General features: G+C 40.9%; 1 protein-coding gene across 2 annotated transcripts in view; it reads right to left on the minus strand.

Annotated features, from left to right (window-relative positions):
* The window catches only part of LOC117504346 (proline rich transmembrane protein 4), a 32,932-nt gene extending 13,627 nt beyond the window's left edge, over positions 1–19,305 (minus strand). Inside the window, exons 1-2 of one of the 2 annotated variants that reach the window (XM_034163783.1) lie at positions 19,098–19,305; positions 11,259–12,358 (exon numbers count right to left, since the gene is read on the minus strand). In XM_034163783.1, the coding sequence (XP_034019674.1) occupies positions 11,259–12,358; positions 19,098–19,276 (1,279 nt within the window). In that variant the 5' untranslated portion in view covers positions 19,277–19,305. The remainder of the gene's footprint in view (positions 1–11,258; positions 12,359–19,097) is intronic. The other variant, XM_034163782.1, reaches the window with a different exon arrangement.

Genomic DNA, 19,305 nt, shown 5'->3' on the forward strand with positions numbered 1-19,305 from the left:
TCTGGGGAAGGGAAGACGAGGCAAATGTGAGAGGTTGTGTCGGTAAGTGTTAGCCTACACAGCTAACCAAAGTAGCTGTGTTCTCTCACCGGCGCAATCACCTCAACACATTTGAGCTCCGCGTCATAAATAAACCACAACACATCACTTTTTCTTTGCATTTTCACTTTGTTTGCATGTAATTTGCCCAAAACCTCAGAGGAAGTGCTGTGTTTCCATGCCCGGAAGTAGAGAAATTACGTCATATGTATCATATTTTACCCCTTTAGCGCCCATCCTCAGAGACTGCGCTGCCCATTTTCAAGATAAGGCAATGCAAATTATGCCTTCAAGATGGCAGCATATAACCATAAAGGCCTCTACATCTAATTTGAGAAAACACATTACGAGCTGTTAGCTAGCTATAGGCTGCAAAATTCAAGTGTAAGTACGAGCTAGCTAGCTTTCTGGTGTTAACCCATAGCCTAACTGAATTATCCATGAATTGAACATTGCCTGTAATTACATTAACTTCTCCCCCAGTGGTTTTGCAGTTATTTTAAACACATGCATGATTTGTGTTTTTATTCAGTGGCCTGTTCAAAATAGCTTCGCTGACTCATGCTTGCTTGCTAACCCCATCTTGTTAGCTAATGTGTTAGGTGGCTGAAGAATTAACTGTCTTTTTAAAATTCTCATTTCATGAATTTGTACATTTTTAAAGACGGCTAAATAACAAGTATCAATATATGCATCATTTTACTGGCTATTTATTGCTTTGGTTTATTTATTTTAAAATATCCTTGAGGTAATAGAGAGTAGCCAGGCTACATTACTTGAATATTGTGATGACTTAGATTAGGTTTAAGTATATATATATATATATATATATATGTTAAATTTCTGCATTTTAAATCAACACTTCCAACCCTGTTTTACAGGGTTCAGTTGTGTTTTGTAACACAGTAGCTCCATGAATAATGAAGGTGATTTTGAAACGGTATTCAGAGGGCAAAGCATGTTTTGGAAAAAATGTGCCAACTTGAAGTTAAAAGGGGCACGGACAGTACAAGTTAATAACTTTAGAATTAGAATGACTAGGTCAACGGCTCAAGGGAGTAATAATGAGTCAAAAATAAATCATAACAGCTGTGAAGCCTTGGCCTCATGGTGATGAGTGTGTGTGCAGATTGTCTTTCAGAGCAAAACTCAATCACTTTATTGCACCGTCGACCTCCACACAGTCAGAGATCTTTATCATAGATGAGAATCTTGGGCCTCCCATCCACCAAAATAACAATGGGGCAGAGAACTCCATGGGTGCAACAACCAATCATTGAAATTCAACACACAATTTGAAATTACAATAGTACCTTATTTGAGGAATAATGCTTTTGCTAATACGGTCTAAATTTTGAATAAATTTAGATGGAAATCTTGGGCCAAGAATAGCCTATCGTACAAACCAGCTGTTTATGCGTCAAGGATAAGTTTTAAGTCTGAGTTTAAAAGGATCAGACTGTCCTGTCGCTCCAGGCAGGTTTTTTCCTGGGGGGAAAAGGAGGACAAGAAGAGCAATACCTGCAAATTTTAATTTAGTTTTTTTTCACCATTGGAATTGTGAGAACATAAAGCCTGGGATGGTACTATGTAAGAAAAATGGGCATAACACAATCATCAACATCCTCTGCTAGCACTGACTTTTTAAATAGTTAAAAATTATTCACTCTTTTCAGTGCTGCTACCTGTAGGCTAATGCCTGAATCCTGATTTTCATTAATACACAAAGTCCATCAGTCCTCATTGCCTTTCTGTATTCTTATAGCTTTCTCTCAGCTTCCTCTGTTCTGGTGCTTCACGGTGCCTTCTAAGTCTAAGTGCACAGCTGTACATGCTAGAACCTGGCATATTCACATTCAGATGGTGGAGAGGTTTTCTGAGAAGGAAATGGCATCAAAGTACACAAGGGGCTCATTTTCGAGGACAGCCACCAAGGCTCCCTGAGGTGAAGCAATGAAGTCATAAAGTCAAGGTTTTCTTTATTGTTTTCAATTCAGTTTCACTGTAGTTTGATGCACTAATGTGCATCTCTGCGTGTGTGCACACGCCTTGTGATTTCGCCTTTGTAAGGCGCATCCGAATATTGCGCCGTTGTCATCCGCAGAAAGCATGAGGTAGCAGAGGTGGTGGCCAAGTGGTTAATGCGCTTGGTTTCAGTTCGGAAGGTTCTGGGTTCAAATCCCACCCCTGCCACATTTCTCCATGTAATGTGGAGTTGCGTCAGGAAGGGCATCCGGCGTAAAACCTGTGCCAAATCAACATGCAGATCCACCTTGGATTTGCTGTGGCGACCCCGAGTGCAAACAAGGGAGCAGCCGAAGGGACTTACTGTCATCCGCAGAAAGCATGACTGCCAAATTGCATAAAGTCAATGTGCCGAACAATGTTTTGCATGCACAGAAAAACTTCAAGCAGAAAAAGGTTGTTGTGTTGTGGTATATCTAAACAACTTACTGTATCTTACTGAGACTCTCGCTCCATTATCTTATTCTTCCAGAAATAATAAACCAAAGATGGGACTGCACTCCATTGCGCACCGTGTTATCTCTGAGCCCTCAGTGGATTTGCCAAAGAATACACCTGTGGGTTTGTAGTGAGCTCAGAGTGATGAGAAGGAAAGGGCCAGGAAGCAGAATGGACAGAAGGAGCCTCGTAATCAGATGCATAAAAAAAAAATGGGACAGTCTGACTGAGATCGCCTCATTTTTCACAGTACACTTGCATAAAGTTGAGTCATGCTGGTGTTAATATGCCTCATTTTCTAAACGGCACCATTACAGTCTCTGGGTCCATTAGCTGAAGAAGATTATTATCTTGTCAAGACGAAAATGAAGGCTGGTTCAGACAGACTCAGTCCTACATTTAAGGAAAAAAAACAAAACTCTAGGCACCTTTCGGTTGGTCACAATGAGAGGATGAACACGAAAATGAAAGAAAATTGTTCGAAACACCAAATGAACCACTTGCTTCCAGAAACACTTCAGTTTCAAAACACTTGAAACACCAAATTATTTGTCATAAACTTCACAATGCAAATTCTAAAACATCATTCACCCAAGTAACATTTTAATGTTTAGTAACATTATGAGATTATTTGGTTAAAGTTATAAGAATAGAATAGTTACAGTAACATTGATGTGTGGAATTTTTCTCTTGGTCATGAGAATGTTTTGGGAAAAAAAAATTCCATTTTCAGGAATGTTCTGGGAACATTCCCGGGAACATTTTGCTCTTCTTCTGCTGCTGCTGTGGTTTTACCAGGCTAGAAAATATCACAATACAAACAAAAGTGCGCTGAGAGCACAATATCCCGCGCTGGCAAATGCTGCTTTGGAACAAGTGCTTTGATACATTCTAATAACATTTCAAGGACTTGTACGAATTTTCATGAAATTTGTCCAAAATATGTGAGGAATTGATTTCAGAATGCAGGCACCAACTCATGAAACTGCCCGTATCTAGGTTTGTTAATCAAGGGCCATAACTCTGCTAAAATGTCAGTCTTGTACAATATTACAATATGCATATTATCAATCTATAACAAGGATTTGTACCAAGTTGCATAAAATTCCATTTAAAAGTGTGAGAGGAGTTGATTTTAGAATGCAAGCACCCAAACATGAAACTAACAGAGTCTAGCTTTGTTAATCAAGGGCCATAACTGTGGGAAACTTGAATGAAATTAATATGTGTATTACCAACCTATAACAAGGAAGTGTGCAAAGTTTCCCAGAATTTCAACTAAGAATGTGAGAGAAGTTGATTTCAGAATGCAGGCACCCACTCATGAAACTGATTAGTCTGGATTTGTTAATACAGGGCCATAACTCTGGCAAAATGGACCCAACATGAACGATATTATAATATGTGTATTACAAACCTGTAACAAGGACTTGTACCAAGTTTTACAAAATTCCTCCTAAAAGTGTGAGAGTAGTTGATTTCAGAACACTTATACCCTTTTTGGAATGGATGGACAGACAGGCGGATGGACGAGCGGGGGATAAACATTATACATAGTTAATCGTAGATATTGGCAGGAGTCTTTTCGTTGCCTTGAAATACCATAATTATCATTTGCATGATTAAATGCGTTACATTAGAGGAACGCTATGCTAATGTTAGCTAGCTGGCTTTTTCTGTTATTAGATCTAACTCTAAAATTCTAACATAACATAGTTTTAACATAGTATAAACAAAATAAATCAGTACATCTACTGCATAGGATAGCATAAACCAATAGATTGTCCTAGCAGTTCTTAGCCATGTAGGCCTATGTGTAGTTTTAATGACTAGTAATGTAGCATGATCTAGGCTAATGTGCACTATATATAGCATGACTACATGGCTAGAAATTGCCGGAAAAATCAATTGTTTTATGCAAACACGTGCACGTACTGAGCTCTTTCGATATTACGTACTTCTGACTTGTGGTTAAATTGGAAAATCGTCCACATTGCACCTAGGCTAATGCACATAACCTTGACTTGTTCAAACTAAATAGCGGAATGAAAATAAGATTTGGAAAACCTTTTGAACAAACTTTCTATGAAAGTCCTAAGAATGCGATCATACAGTGTAACCAATAGAGAACCTTGGACGAACATTATCAAAACGTGTTATTTGGGCACACCTTACATTTTTTATCTGCCAAAGGCTGCTCGAATTAGAAACAAACTTAATCACTGTCTCAAAACTGCTTCATAAAATGATTCATTGCACCTGCACCTTACGAAGATTATTGCACACAATCAGATTGAGTCTTTGTGATTGAGTGATTCATGATTTCACTTGGCAGAGAACATATTACAAATATGTTTTAAAAGTTAAATGCTTCAGAAAATGATTCATTATTTCAAGTTACCTGAAGCACCAAATGAATGTTACAGCATGAAGAGATTAACTGTTTCAGAATTCTCAAAACACAAAAGCTGAAAAAAAATGATGCATCAGAAGAATTAAATGAATCTTTTTCTTCAAGAACTGTTTTCTGTTTCAGAGGTTGTTTTGTTGTGCGAATTTAAGTTATGAAAAGATGAAACACAGTGCAAGAGTTGATTAGAATTTTGGGGCTGATGAGGTTTATTAAGGGCGTAGGATTTCCCCTTTCTTCACATCCTCGTCTCCTTGCTCTCAAACCCTCTTCCTGCTTCCCTTTTCTGTTCCAGACTAATTGCTCCTGTAGTGTCCTTTACTGGAGGACACGGATACGGAGCCTCGCTGTGTGACCTCTTCAAGGGCAGCAGCACAGAAATGGAAAAGCTGCCCTTTTGTTTGGTGAAGATGCTCCTCGGCTCCACATTAAAGGCTGTTACATGAGTTCCAGCACACAGATCCTGGTGTCACACCGGGATAATGTATGATAATGCAGCAGCTTGCCGCTTGCAGTAATGGATTAGTCTCCACCTGTGTTCTTTGGAGGCATCATTGTAAGCCAGTGCAAGATTCCTTTGCAGACGACACCTTCACAAACTGCAGAGGGCAGGTGGCTACTTAGATAACTGGAACCTTTTGCAATTCCTGCCAAGACTTTTTCCCCCGTCAGAGCAGCTATTGTCAAGAAACGAGGAGGATTTGTTTCTGGAGACAAAAACTACAAAACGGGGAGGGGCAAGGAAGGAGGTATGGAGGAGGCGGGATGGCAACAAGCATGTTCAGCATCCACGACCAGCGACCGGCGAGCTGATGGTCTCCCGGTGGACGTGGGGGTTTTGCTGAGTGTGCGTTTGGAATACTGATAGGGGGCATGAGCCAGGCGATCCATCCTGCCACAAAACCAAAAACAAAACAAAGACCGACACAACACCAACAGTTCCAGTGCCGGCGGTACGGGCAGATACAACGTGGACTTATCAGACCAGCATTTACAACCCCTGGCAAAAATTATGGAATCACCGGCCTCGGAGGATGTTCATTCAGTTTAATTTTGTAGAAAAAAAGATCACAGACATGACACAAAACTAAAGTCATTTCAGATGGCAACTTTCTGGCTTTAAGAAACACTATAAGAAATCAAGAAAAAAAGATTGTGGCAGTCAGTAACGGTTACTTTTTTAGACCAAGCAGAGGAAAAAAATATGGAATCACTCAATTCTGAGGAAAAATTATGGAATCACCCTGTAAATTTTCATCCCCCAAATTAACACCTGCATCAAATCAGATCTGCTCATTGACATTGACCCTATGCCATGACATTGACCCTATGTGTCTTTTTGCAAGGAATGTTTTTGCAGTTTTTGCTCTATGGCAAGATGCATTATCATCTTGAAAAATGATTTCATCATCCCCAAACATCCTTTTAATTGTCCAAAATATCAACATAAACTTGTGCATTTATTGATGATGTAATGACAGCCATCTCCCCAGTGCCTTTACCTGACATGCAGCCCCATATCATCAATGACTGTGGAAATTTACATGTTCTCTTCAGGCAGTCATCTTTATAAATCTCATTGGAAAGGCACCAAACAAAAGTTCCAGCATCATCACCTTGCCCAATGCAGATTCGAGATTCATCACTGAATATGACTTTCATCCAGTCATCCACAGTCCACAATTGCTTTTCTTTAGCCCATTGTAACCTTGTTTTTTCTGTTTAGGTGTTAATGATGCCTTTCGTTTAGCTTTTCTGTATGTAAATCCCATTTCCTTTAGGCGGTATCTTACAGTTCGGTCACAGACGTTGACTCCAGTTTCCTCCCATTCGTTCCTCATTTGTTTTGTTGTACATTTTTTGATTTTTGAGACATATTGCTTTAAGTTTTCTGTCTTGACGCTTTGATGTCTTCCTTGGTCTACCAGTATGTTTGCCTTTAACAACCTTCCCATGTTGTTTGTATTTGGTCCAGAGTTTAGACACAGCTGACTGTGAACAACCAACATCTTTTGCAACATTGCGTGATGATTTACTCTCTTTTAAGAGTTTGATAATCCTCTCCTTTGTTTCAATTGACATCTCTCGTGTTGGAGCCATGATTCATGTCAGTCCAATTGGTGCAACAGCTCTCCAAGGTGTGTTCACTCCTTTTTAGATGCAGACTAACGAGCAGATCTGATATGATGCAGGTGTTAGTTTTGGGGATGAAAATTTACAGGGTGATTCCATAATTTTTTCCTCAGAATTGAGTGATTCCATATTTTTTTCCTCTGCTTGGTCTAAAAAAAGTAACCGTTACTGACTGCCACAATCTTTTTTTCTTGATTTCTTATAGTGTTTCTTAAAGCCATAAAGTTGCCATTTGAAATGACTTTAGTTTTGTGTCATGTCTGTGATCTGCTTTTTTTCTACAAAATTAAACAACTGAATGAACATCCTCCGAGGCCAGTGATTCCATAATTTTTGCCAGGGGTTGTACACATATACATCAAAGATTCTTGCTATTTTTCTGATGCACCCCTGTTTTTAAAATAACGCATATGCTTGCGCTTGTATGCACACCCATTTGAATGTCCTAATGGTCCTAAAAGGAGGTGTGGTCAGGTGCAGTGCCACAGATCACTAAAAACCTGGTCCAAAGTCCTAAAAGGAGGTGTGGTCAGGTGCAGTGCCACAGATCACTAAAAACCTGGTCCAAAGTCAAACAGAGTTGTTCTGGCGTTTATGAGTCATAGTATTCAATGAAAGGCATCAGAGGCCTGATACATGCGACATCTTTGTGACTTCATCAATACTTGTACCAATTAATTACAAGTCATTTGCTGAGATGTTTAGATATTTACCCAAGTAACGTTCTCACCAAGTTTGGTGAAACTGCATTCAGCCATCTTTTAGTTTGTTCTTCACAGACACACTCAGGAACGATTACAATACCCTGTATTGCCAGAATGCAGGGCAGATATGCCTTACATAGGTGGGTTCACAACATGCATATAATGTACTTCCATATGCAGGGATGTGCATTATCATATCAAACTACAGTGACAAGATCTAAAAACTAAATAAAAGTAAATTCTAATGAAAGAATACAAAAATTCACCATATTTCTACATTGCTTCACCTCAGGGAGCTTTGGTGGCTGCATTCTTGTCATGTGCTTTAATGCTTTGCACCAGAAAACCTCTCACTTCCATCTGCCATCGAAATCACAAGAGATCCAGTATCAAATTGATTTAAATCAAGTTACAACCAAACATGATTGAGTGACTAGATATAACCCCTTTGTATGCCGTGCCGCTCAGATTATGCATTTTAGACTACGTGCGAGGTGGTAAGTGCCCATACCTCCAACAAATTCCAACAGACCCCTCCTTATCTGTCTTGAACTGACCTTTTGTAAAAGTGATGGTGGCACTGTTTCATCACAAACATGGAAATTAATTGGAGACTGAATAAAAATGGTAACTGAAACTTATCCTGCCTCTGCAATGGCCAGAAAATAAAGGGTTAACTCTCTGCCAAGTTTAATTTAACTCACTAAACAAAACAACTATTGTCATGTAAAAAAAAAAAAAAGTTTAAAAGTTTCCTGGCACCTGCCTCTTTTTGCAGTTGGATTATGGATTAATTAGTAAAGCACCCTATGTCACATCATTACAATTTTTTTTCATCCAAGGCCAAAATATGACCATCGGTTATTGCAGAGACTTTGCATCCGTCCATCTGTCTGTCTGTCTTTGCTCAGCATAAGTCCAGTCCTATTACTGCCAGAGTCTTCAAATTCACAGGGAACATTCTTGGGACACAGACAGTGGACAAGTTCAAAGATGGCTAACCTTGACCTATTTTAACAGATCAAAAGGTCACATTCTGGTTCCTTTTTTAATGCTTATACAACCGAGGGTATTTTAGCATTGCGTTAATTTTTTTTAAATTAATAGCTTCGCCCTTTCTTCCACCAGGGTGCACCCTTGAACACACTACGGGGTCAATGCCTCTGTCAAATTAACACGACTTTATGAAATGGCAGATTGCGATCGTTGCTTACCGTTTAGTCACCTGACCCTAAATGTGCCTGCACACTGATGACATTTTTTTTTATCTGAAGACACATTAAGCACACAGACACCAAACTGTCACTGGGAATGCTGTGGTGCCGGGGGAAGGGCCAGGCTTTGTCTCAATGTTGTGTCGAACCCGTCAGAAAGCCATGAGCTTCCAGGAGTTCTTTAATCTGATCATCTTTCTCGTTTCATGCACCACAGAGAATACGACCCCCACTGTGTGCAGCCTTCAGTCTTTGCCTCCATTTACTGAGGTAATGGCTTCTGCAGTCTTGTAGTGAAGAATTGAAAAGGCATTACAGACTGTTAAAGGCATAGTTCAAGTTGTCTGACAGAGCAACGATTCAAAGCCACATTCAATGTACTTAGTGTGCTTATTTTAATTTTCAGAAACCTGTGAGTGTCAAATCAAACTTCAAAATCACTAAACCTATTTCATCCTGTCATGGTTTGTTCAGATTTTTGTGCAACAATATGCAGTTCTGCAAGGCACCTTCCTCAGAGAAACCTGGCAATATTTCGTGATTTGCATCTTGAACTAATCATGCATCATCAAGAGAGTATTGTGAGCCAAGGCGTGCACATTGTGACACATTTGACATTTTCTTGCTATGTTTGGGGGAATTGTGCTCCCCACATTTGCAGAAATGCATCTGTAGAAGTGCATTGTAGAAATGTAGCTCCCCCCTCTTCCCCAACGGCAGGATTTAGGGGTAGCAGGAATGGGAACATAGCATTCATCTGTTCATTAGTGCACCTGCAACAACTCAAATGTGAGTTCAGAAGCTTCAAATGAGCCCTTCCTCTCTATATGGACAACATGGAGGATGCCATGTTGCACGAACATGTTGTTACTTTTGCCCAAAAGGGTCAAACTTGTGCCGTTTCCACATAGCGCATGGTCTGTTTGTCATGTGCATGATACGCTGTCTATTGTTCAATGCTAGGATACGCATTTGTTTACAAGACCTCAGCAGCAAGGAAATGCTGTTTTTGTCTGCTTTTTCATCATCTAGTTGCGCGGAATATGTGCATAGAACAGAGACAAAAACAAGAAGTGACAAATTCGTCTCTTAGCGCTGCAAAAATAACTAATATCCACAAAGTGTAAAAGTCGCTGAAGTATTTTCTTTTGATGTATTTTCTTTATGCTTTGAACCATGTTAACCAACTGAAATGAAGGAGCTAGCTTGTTAGCTTTTCAAAGCTTGTGTCAGCTTTCCCAAGCTAGCTTCCTAGCACGCAGCACAGACTGCCGAGCTACGAATTCCACCACAAAAGTTAAACTTTTTCAGTGCACTCGAGGCAGACTCCACCTTTTGAATTCTGCAGCACAGCCAGAAATCCAAAAAACAATGATGAATCACTGTATGCTAAGCTAAACACTGTTTGCTAGTCGCTAGTGTTGGCTAATAAATACAAGAACCCCACATTTTGGTGAAATGCAGGATCACACATGTTGCTTATCACAAAAGAAGGCGCGAGAGCATGAATCCACGTTACTAAAGAAGCCAAAACATGAAAAGGAAACAAAATTGTGACTGGTGACGGTATCATGTAATCTGCAACCTCACCACTAGATGACACTAAATCCTACACATTGTCAGTGTTGCCATAGTTACTTTGAAAAGTTACTTTATTAGCAACTTTATGCAGTTACTTTATTAGTAGCTGCCAACAACTTGTAACTAATAAGTAATGTGACATAACTAATGAGGTAACCAGTAATCTAACTTGGTTACTCTTAAGATTGAGTAATCAGCAAAGTAACTAATAGTTACTTTTCTGAGTACTCAATTTTAAAAATAACCAAGTTAGATTACTAGTTACTTTATTAGTTACATTCAGCAGCTGCTGATGAAGTAACTGTATAAAGTAGCTGTAAAATGTAACCATTTAAAGTAACTAATAAAATAACTTTTCAAAGTTACTGTTGTTGCTTTAAATCAAACATTCTGTGTTATCCCTGTTGATATAGTCTCCAAACTGTGGTAACCATCAAAATTCACGGCACGCGCACACATACACACACACACACACACCATCCTTCTATTGATTCCTTGCTTACTGATAGCAGGTGTTGATGGAATTTTAACTGGATTTATTTATTCAAATGTAAGACCTTTGACTACTTAACACGTCAGAAATGGCATTGATTATGCTGACCTGTTTGCCGCCTTTTGGCAGTCATCTATTGACCACTTGAGACCTGCCTGCTCATGATTGATCACAACTATTGAGGGAAAACAGCAACAATTGATTTCTTTAACTTTGCTTACCTCCTGTTATTGGGACGTTAACCTCTTGGCTTAGACTTGTGGTTGTTATGGATTCCAGCACTAGTTTGCGATCGATCGCCATAGCAGTGGACTGTTCCTCCGCTGGCCCCGATGTGGACTCAGAGAAGCTCAGGTCAGCCTCACCCTGAAGGGGTTGAGTTTCTGCGGTTGCGGTCTTGCCAGGCGTGAGGTTAACAGTCGCGTCTTGCGGTGTTGTGACATATGTGGTTTCTGGGGATCTAGGGGAAGTTGTACTTCCTAAAGGGTGTCTGGTCAGTGTGGTGTCCAGCGGCCCCGGGTTTGTCGTTATGATTTGAGCTGCTGCCTGTGTCAGAGCAGTGGGCACTGTAGTTTCTGGTGCCAACGTCGAAGACGCTGCAGAGATCCTGTTTGTAGGATCTCGATCAGTGTGTTCTTTTGAGAGGTGTTGCTCAGTGGCACCCATGCTGGGTCCGACTGCTTGTGCAGTGCGCTGTGGTGGGTGGGTGCATGTTGCATTTTGTTCAGGAGCGTTTGTGCTGGCGGGATTGGAGGCAAACAGAGTGCTCGGAATGGAAGAGCTTGTGAGGGAGTAGGAATCTGAGACAAGAGCGTCATTGTGACCGTGTGCTGTGCTTCTGTACGGAGAATCTGGTGTCCCTGCTGGAGGTGGTTCGGTTCTTATCTTTGTTTTGGTGGTCAACGTGGTGGGCGGTACCGAAGCTTCGCTTGAATCCCAGTGATCTTGGGAGCGATCGATTGGTTCTGTCACCACGCTGGCAGTTGTCGTCAGAACATCGACTTCATCCTGACCCCAGAGAGAGAATGGGATGTGGAGCCGTGGCAAAGAAAGGGAAGGGATTTTGGGCAGAGACGGCGGCCACCAGTAACTACTGTGTTGATCTTCAGGCGGCTTTTCCGATGGCGTTGTTCCCCAGTGGGCCTCTTCGTCCGCTAGGGCCCACCTCTGAAGCGTGATTAGCAGAAAACACCAGAAGCAGGCGGCTGAGGTGTGGTGCAGGCGAAGCATGCTGTCAACAGTGGCGTGCAGGCCGGTCACATGTTGTTCACCATCCTCCCGGGCCCTGAGGCAGGTTTGGCTGGTATTCCGGCAAAGTGGCCTAGAAGACAAGAACGGGACACAGAGTGACACACTTTCACTGCGCTCTAAGTTAAGGCTCAGTTGATAGAATTTACATCTGCTGATCTTTTTTTTATTCCAGGCAGTTTCTCAAAGCGTGACGTGTTTTTGCCGGAGCTTAAGATAAATCAGGCATAGAAGGGGGAAAAAAAGGCGCCTGTTACAAGCGAGCAGCCTGGAAATACGTCACCCGCCACAAATAACAACAAGAACTAAGAATGACGAACAACCCGCAATTAGTGGCGTCCTCTCCGATGCGTCGGTCAGCGTTTATGCCGTGCTGCTATTCACGTGCACGCTGTATGGCAGCGAAAGCCGAGCGGTCGGTCAATTAGGGAGACGGAACGTCCTCCTGAGCGAGGGGCAGCTGTGAAATAATGTGTGTGAATGAAGTCAGGGGAGGGTCGGGAAGAATTAGAGTCCGGGTTTCCAGCGGAAGAAAAGAGGGTTGTGTTTTTCTTTTGTGTAGTACTGAGCGCCTCAAAGCCACTGGCCTGTTGCCTCAGTGAAAGAAGTGGAGTACCAAAGGAATTCCCCCCAACGAGAAAAACAAACCTGTGTGCTTTCTGTATTTTAAACTCCCCCAACTCTCCTGAAGCATAACCGGACTGTGTTCCGAGTCCAACCCTTCATTTATTTACTTGTGACTTGGAGAAACAAGCAATCGCAAGTCACTTGTTTGTCAGTTTCTTTCATTTAAAAACACGACGATGCCCGGATAGTCACCGTAGGATGGTGCCGTTCAGGTGATCCTGTTTATATATCTATGCGCAAGATACACTCACTGGCCACTTTATTAGGTACACCTTGCTAGTGCCAAGTTGGAGCCCCTTTTACCTTCAAAACAGCCTCAGTTCTTTGTGGTATAAATTCAACAAGGTGTTGGAAACGTTCCTCAGAGATGTTGGTCCATATTGACACAATGGCATCACACAGTCGCCCATTCAACCAGTCTGCACGTTGACCTCTGACAGCAACAAGGCATTTTTGTCCACACAACTGGCGCTCACTGGATATCATCTGTTTTTTGGACCATTCTCTGTAAACCCTAGAGATGGTTGTGCATGAAAATCCCAGTAGATCAGACCAGCCCGTCTGGCACCAACAACCATGCCACGTTCAGTCACTTAAATCCCTTTTCCTCCCCATTCTGATGCTCGGTTTGAACTTCAGAAAGTCATCTTCACCACGTCTAGACGCCTAAATGCATTGAGTTCCTGCAATCTGATTGGCTGATTAGCTATTTGCGTTAAACAATTGAACAAGTGTACCTAATAAAGTGGCCAGTGGGTGTATTTCAAGCAGTAACAGTCGAATTCTGACAGTGTTGCCAGATCTGCTTGTTCTGTCCATTCATTCAAAGTACAAACAAACTCCAGGCTGTTAAAATTCTCCACCTTTTGTCACCCGCTCACTGCGTTCCTCTGTTATTTAAGGAGTTATTCTTTCTTTACCTGTCAGACCCTGTGTGTGTGTCTGTGTGTGCACACACACAACTCAGCACAACACAATGAGCTTACTATTTAATGACGGCAAGATCAGGAGGAAAACGGAAAGAAATACAGCAAAATACAGAAAAACACAGCGGTGGGAATAGATTTGAAAAAAATTAACACTGCTTCTTAGAGATGCTTGTTTTTCAGGACATTTATGAGATTCTGTGAGAAGAGAACTTAAGCTTTGAGTAGCAGAGTCGACTGTCCTTTATGACATCACACTGTACTGTAGATTCAGGTACATGGGAGTTTTTTTTTGGACGCACTGACTGTCATGTTGTCACCTTCTTCCTTTGTGTTTCTGCTTGAGGGGATGAAATGATTGAGGATTGACAGAGGTAATGATGGCGGGTCGCACCGCGTTCTGCCCGCACACTCCCTCTGCTCAGCGTTTTGACCAAACACGGTGAAATCTGTTCGGCGCTTTATGTGAGACAGTTTTTAGATGACTCTACATGTGTGTGTGGGCGTGTAAACTTCTTCGCCCACGTGCACACGCCCACACATGCGCATGTAATAATACATTCAAGACGTTTTGCTTGAAGTTTCAAATGTGTTGTGAAGCTGCAGAGAAAAGACAATAATTCATTTTGTGAGGAGAAATTCGAACATGACTCTTTTCTTTTTTGTTCTTTTTACCCTGAAACATTTTAATTAGCTGTGAAAGATTTGGCAATTATTCCTCAACTGCTGTTGCCTCTTTTGTAGCTCTGATGCATGAATTATTTACATATAACAGGGAGTGTGTCGTTTGTGTCACGTTTCACGGTGTTACCTCACGGCTTCAAATGGAACTCGTCTTATAATGTTCAATATTAAAGCATAAAGAGCAACTTGACACTTTATTTAAAGGGGTCATATTGTACACTTTGCATGATGTCATCAGTCACAATGTAAAATTAAAAACTCATCACCACCTTTGTGAAAATGCCTTTTGTGTTGCTCAAACATGGGTTTTCACATTAAGTGCAAGATTAGTCGGCATGAAACTGGGTAAAGATTGTAAATCGGAGTTCTTTCTCGCTCTTTGTACTAGAAGGCAACACCAAGCAGGGCACATTCTGATGATCTTTCCAGCAACTGACCCAAATAGAACATTTTCCATTCTGGGTTTCTTTTATTTGACTTGAATAGCAAAGCAAACGGTGACTCATCTTGGATGCAAGTACACCAGTTTAATGTTACATATAGTTAAGTTTGTCAAAAGACGAATCAGTGTTTAAAGGGATATTGTGCAAAAAAAAAAAAAAAATTATTTTATAACATGGTTGGCCATATTTACCATGAAGTTCTACATTTCCCTGGTTCTCCACTCTTTCTTCTCCGGGGAACCATCAGCCATCTTGATCTCAACATTGGTCTACCTCATCCATTCAGATCCTCTATGGATGTTTCTCTTTTCATAATCAATCCTACGGCAGTCCTTCTGAGAACTCCGTGGTTTTGAAATAAGGATGAGCAGGCAGCATGTGCAGATAGGAGAAGATGGAGAAAATGAAAGGAGAAACAGAAGTGAAAGGGGATAGCAGCAACTAAATTAGTAGTGAGCGATTGGATCAGAGAGGCACCGCGATGAAGGGAGTCATTAATGGAGACCGACTGGCTGTGGGCAATGTCATTACTGTGTAACAGTGCTGCTCGGACCACACAGAAGCCTGGGGATCAATTACAGTCCAGCATCATGGATTGATTTACCCCCTCGCAAACAGCCTGGATCTGCTGTGTGGTAGTGTATTTATACATCCACCTCATCCCACTGCAGAAAATTTGCGTAGTTTTCTGAGGACACGAGATTGTAGTATCGTCATAAACAAATAGGGCTGAATGACCAATGTCCAAAATAGCAGATGTATAGTTTACCGGGTAGCTACCCACATCACACATAAACATTTCATAAAATCCTGCTGAGTCACAGTATAAACAACACAAAACTAGATAGCACAAGTCATTTTCTGTAAATATCTTTTTTTATTTGTCAGAAAGATATAGCGAGCAAACTATGTAACCTGGCAGTCAAAACATTGGCTTGCCAAGACAGCTAGCTTTGCTAGTTAGCATGTAGGTGACTTGCATATATTTGTGTATTCACCCTTACACTTTTATAATAATAATAATAATAACAACCTTTATTTAACCAGGTAGGAAAAAAAAAACCTGTTGAGAACGAAACCTCTTGACCAAGAAAGGCAGCAGCAGATGTCATAATGTTAACATCAACATGAGACCATTGGTAATAAATAAAATACAATCCTCTTGGTCAAAGTAATATTGTAACGATGTAAAGTCTCAAAACAGATGAGAAATTAGAAACATAGGCATTGTGCAAAACAACCAGAGGATAGTGAGCAAGCTGGTTAGAAGACTTGCTAGCTAGTAAGCTAGCTAAGAAATAAAGATGCCCTGCTTAGTCAAATCAATGCTTTGTCAATCCAAGTAGCCTTATGGGAAACTTCCCACTAGTCCTATGGTCCACTAGTCCTAGTCCTAGTATTAAGGAGAGCACGTTGAAGTTATTTTTACATTTATGGTAGGCTATATGCTGTACTAAAGTAGGTTAAGTAATGTTACAAAAGTGTGACATTAAAAAAAACCCATTTAATTATGGTGAATTACCATTATTTGTTGATTTTCAATTCAACAGAATTTTAGACAACAGTACAATTAAAGGTGATTAATGGTGTATGTCAGCAGAATCATGTGTTTTAATTTTGTAAATTGAACAAAACTGGATCTGGTTTGTTAGCTATTTGAAAGTATTCAATTTGTTTGTGAATTTTAAAATCGGTTTTGGTGTTGTAATATACACCATCAAATAATATAAAGTGGTTAGGACCAGTGGACCCTAGGACTAGCAGACCCTAGGACCAGTGGACCCGAGGACTAGCGGACTATCCGTGTTGGATTTGATGTTTGCTCATCACTGAAAACACAATAGCTGTGACAGATATCGAGATCCATGACATGAGAACAAGTCACGCAACTTTGTTTTTTTTTTGTGTGTGTGTTTGTGTTTTTTTAATGCTCATGGATCATGTCGTAAAAAAGCACTGATTGTCTTTTGGTTGGAATTTTTTTTAATGCTCATGGATCATGTTGTAAAAAAGCACTGATTGTCTTTTGGTTGGAATTTATTGCGCATAATGTATCAGTTGACAGTATTCATAAGGTGTTCAAACAGTAGAAATACTTCATCTAAGCAAGTTCAATGGATGACGGATGACTGGTATTAAAAATATAAATCAACTAAAGCTATGGTAAGGGCACACATTTAATGTGGGAATGAAATCCTTTCTTCGTTTTTTTTTCTGGGAAGGTAAGAAATATATTTTGGCTCCTACCGTACTCATCCAGTTTAATGGTAACATCTCAATAAAATGTAGTCAGATTCTTTTTTGTTGCTAATTTGTAATTTAATTGCCAATAGATTGATGGTAAATTTTCATTTTGGATGTTTTTCATCTTAGAAAGGGGCTGTGAGTCAAAATATGTCAGACGATGAAATGTTCAAATTTTTCACTTCATTTTTAAAAAACAAAACAAAAACAAGTTCTGGATTATTTGAAGGTGCTGGCATAAACTTTAAAAAGGAAAACCTCACAGGTCCACATTTTCAATGTGATAAACTCGTTCGATGACCTCCAACCAGTCTCCACGAGAGCTCTGGCGTTGTCAAGGAATCGCGAAGCGGGTTAAATTTTTCAATCTTCTCAACATCGACTTTCCCAGAACGATCTGACTTGTGAGCTTCCTAATTAAACAGGTAGAGACGGTGCAGCCAGCCGTAGTCGATACTGCACTGAGGTTATTGACCATCGAGAACGCCGCTGTCATGTCAGAAACTACCTGGTTACGTGTCCAATCAGAAATAACAACCATCCCACATCAGGAATCCTGCTATTTATAAGCAGGATTATTCATATAACCTTCACCATTGAAGTTAGACGGAGGGTATCTGATAGTCTGCGATTGTTTTTGTTTGTTTGTTGGTTATTTAACAGTCTCGAGCATCGTTCTGCATCTATTGTCATAAAATTTGAACATACGGTTCAGATAATCCTAGAATAGAGTTAGTTCATTTTTCAAGGTCATAGCTCAAGTTTCAAGGTCAAGGTCACGCAAAAAGTGAAAATCACATAATCAGCCATAACTTCTGAACTACTCACTGTAGAAACTTCCAATTTGGGTCATGTTTATCCTCTTAGGGAGACACATTCTGATTGACCTTGACCTTCAAAAGTTTAGTCAAGGTCAAAGTTGACCTCCCCATCCCCCCCAAAAATTCTGTATTTAAATCTGATGTGTGGGTCCTAGAATACAGTGAGTTCACTTTTCAAGGTCACAGTTCAAATTTCAAGGTCAAGATCACGCAAACTTGAAAAATGCATCATCAGTTTAGATCCGACTTGAATCTCACCATTCTGAAGCGGCATTTTGGTCAACGTTTAGCTGGAATTTTGAAGTGCAACCACTTCCACGACATTGCTGACTTCACATTTCAGGAACGTTTGATCCGATTTGAATTTTACCATTCTGAAGTTCCAGTTCGGAATGTGTGACATCAAAAGTGACTACTCTGTTGGCAAGGGTAATTGCGCTCTCTGCGCGCACCTCTAGTCTTGATTCTATAATCCGCAGAGTTTGCTTCAGATTGCCAACTTTCATGTCTTCAGATGAAAACACTTCCTTATTCTCAGTTTTATGACTAAACCGTCACACTAAAGTGCTTTTTTTTCTCCCCCAAAGGCTCTTTACATCTTGAATGTTTCTCTTGTTCGTCCTTGTGCGTTAATTGTGTCAAGCTCCTGAAGTTTATGAATAGCAGGATGCTGCTGATTCTAAAGGATGCTGCTGTCAGTTCCACTGGCTGCCTTTGCCGTGGTGACCACTGAAGCCAGAGATGGCTCTCTAATCCCTGGGATTTGAACAGTGGGAGTGTGTGGTCCAGACGCTTGCAAACACACTCCAGCTCAATCGTTTGCCGGTTTGATAGCACAGACATTCTGTATGTGCATATCTGAAATGCACAGAGGCAGCAAATATACCTGAGGAGCACCAGAACCTGCTGATCTTCTTAATCCTGGTGCAGCTGGAGTATCATTTTCAGCGTGTAACAGTGTCAGCCTGCATACAGCAGTCAGTCTGCTCTGCACGCCTCTGTTCCTCCGTACAGATCAGCTGACTCACACGCACAGAGAGCGAAGGAAAAGAAATCCAGCTGCTTACCTGCAGGATAAGATGGAGAATCCACAGCTGCAGCAGAGATGGTCCGTCTGAGCCCGTGTGGCTTCGTCTGAGTGGGACTGTCTTCCCGCTCTGCTGCACAGCCTCTCTCTCTCTCTCTCGCTCCGTTTCTCTCTCTCTTTCCTGTCTCTTTCCCTCTCTCTCCACCTCTCCCACTGCATCAGTAGTCCGACGTGTGGCTTCCATCACA

The sequence above is a fragment of the Thalassophryne amazonica genome, chromosome 22 (genome assembly GCF_902500255.1).
Source record: "Thalassophryne amazonica chromosome 22, fThaAma1.1, whole genome shotgun sequence".
NCBI classification, from domain to species: Eukaryota; Metazoa; Chordata; class Actinopteri; order Batrachoidiformes; family Batrachoididae; genus Thalassophryne; species Thalassophryne amazonica.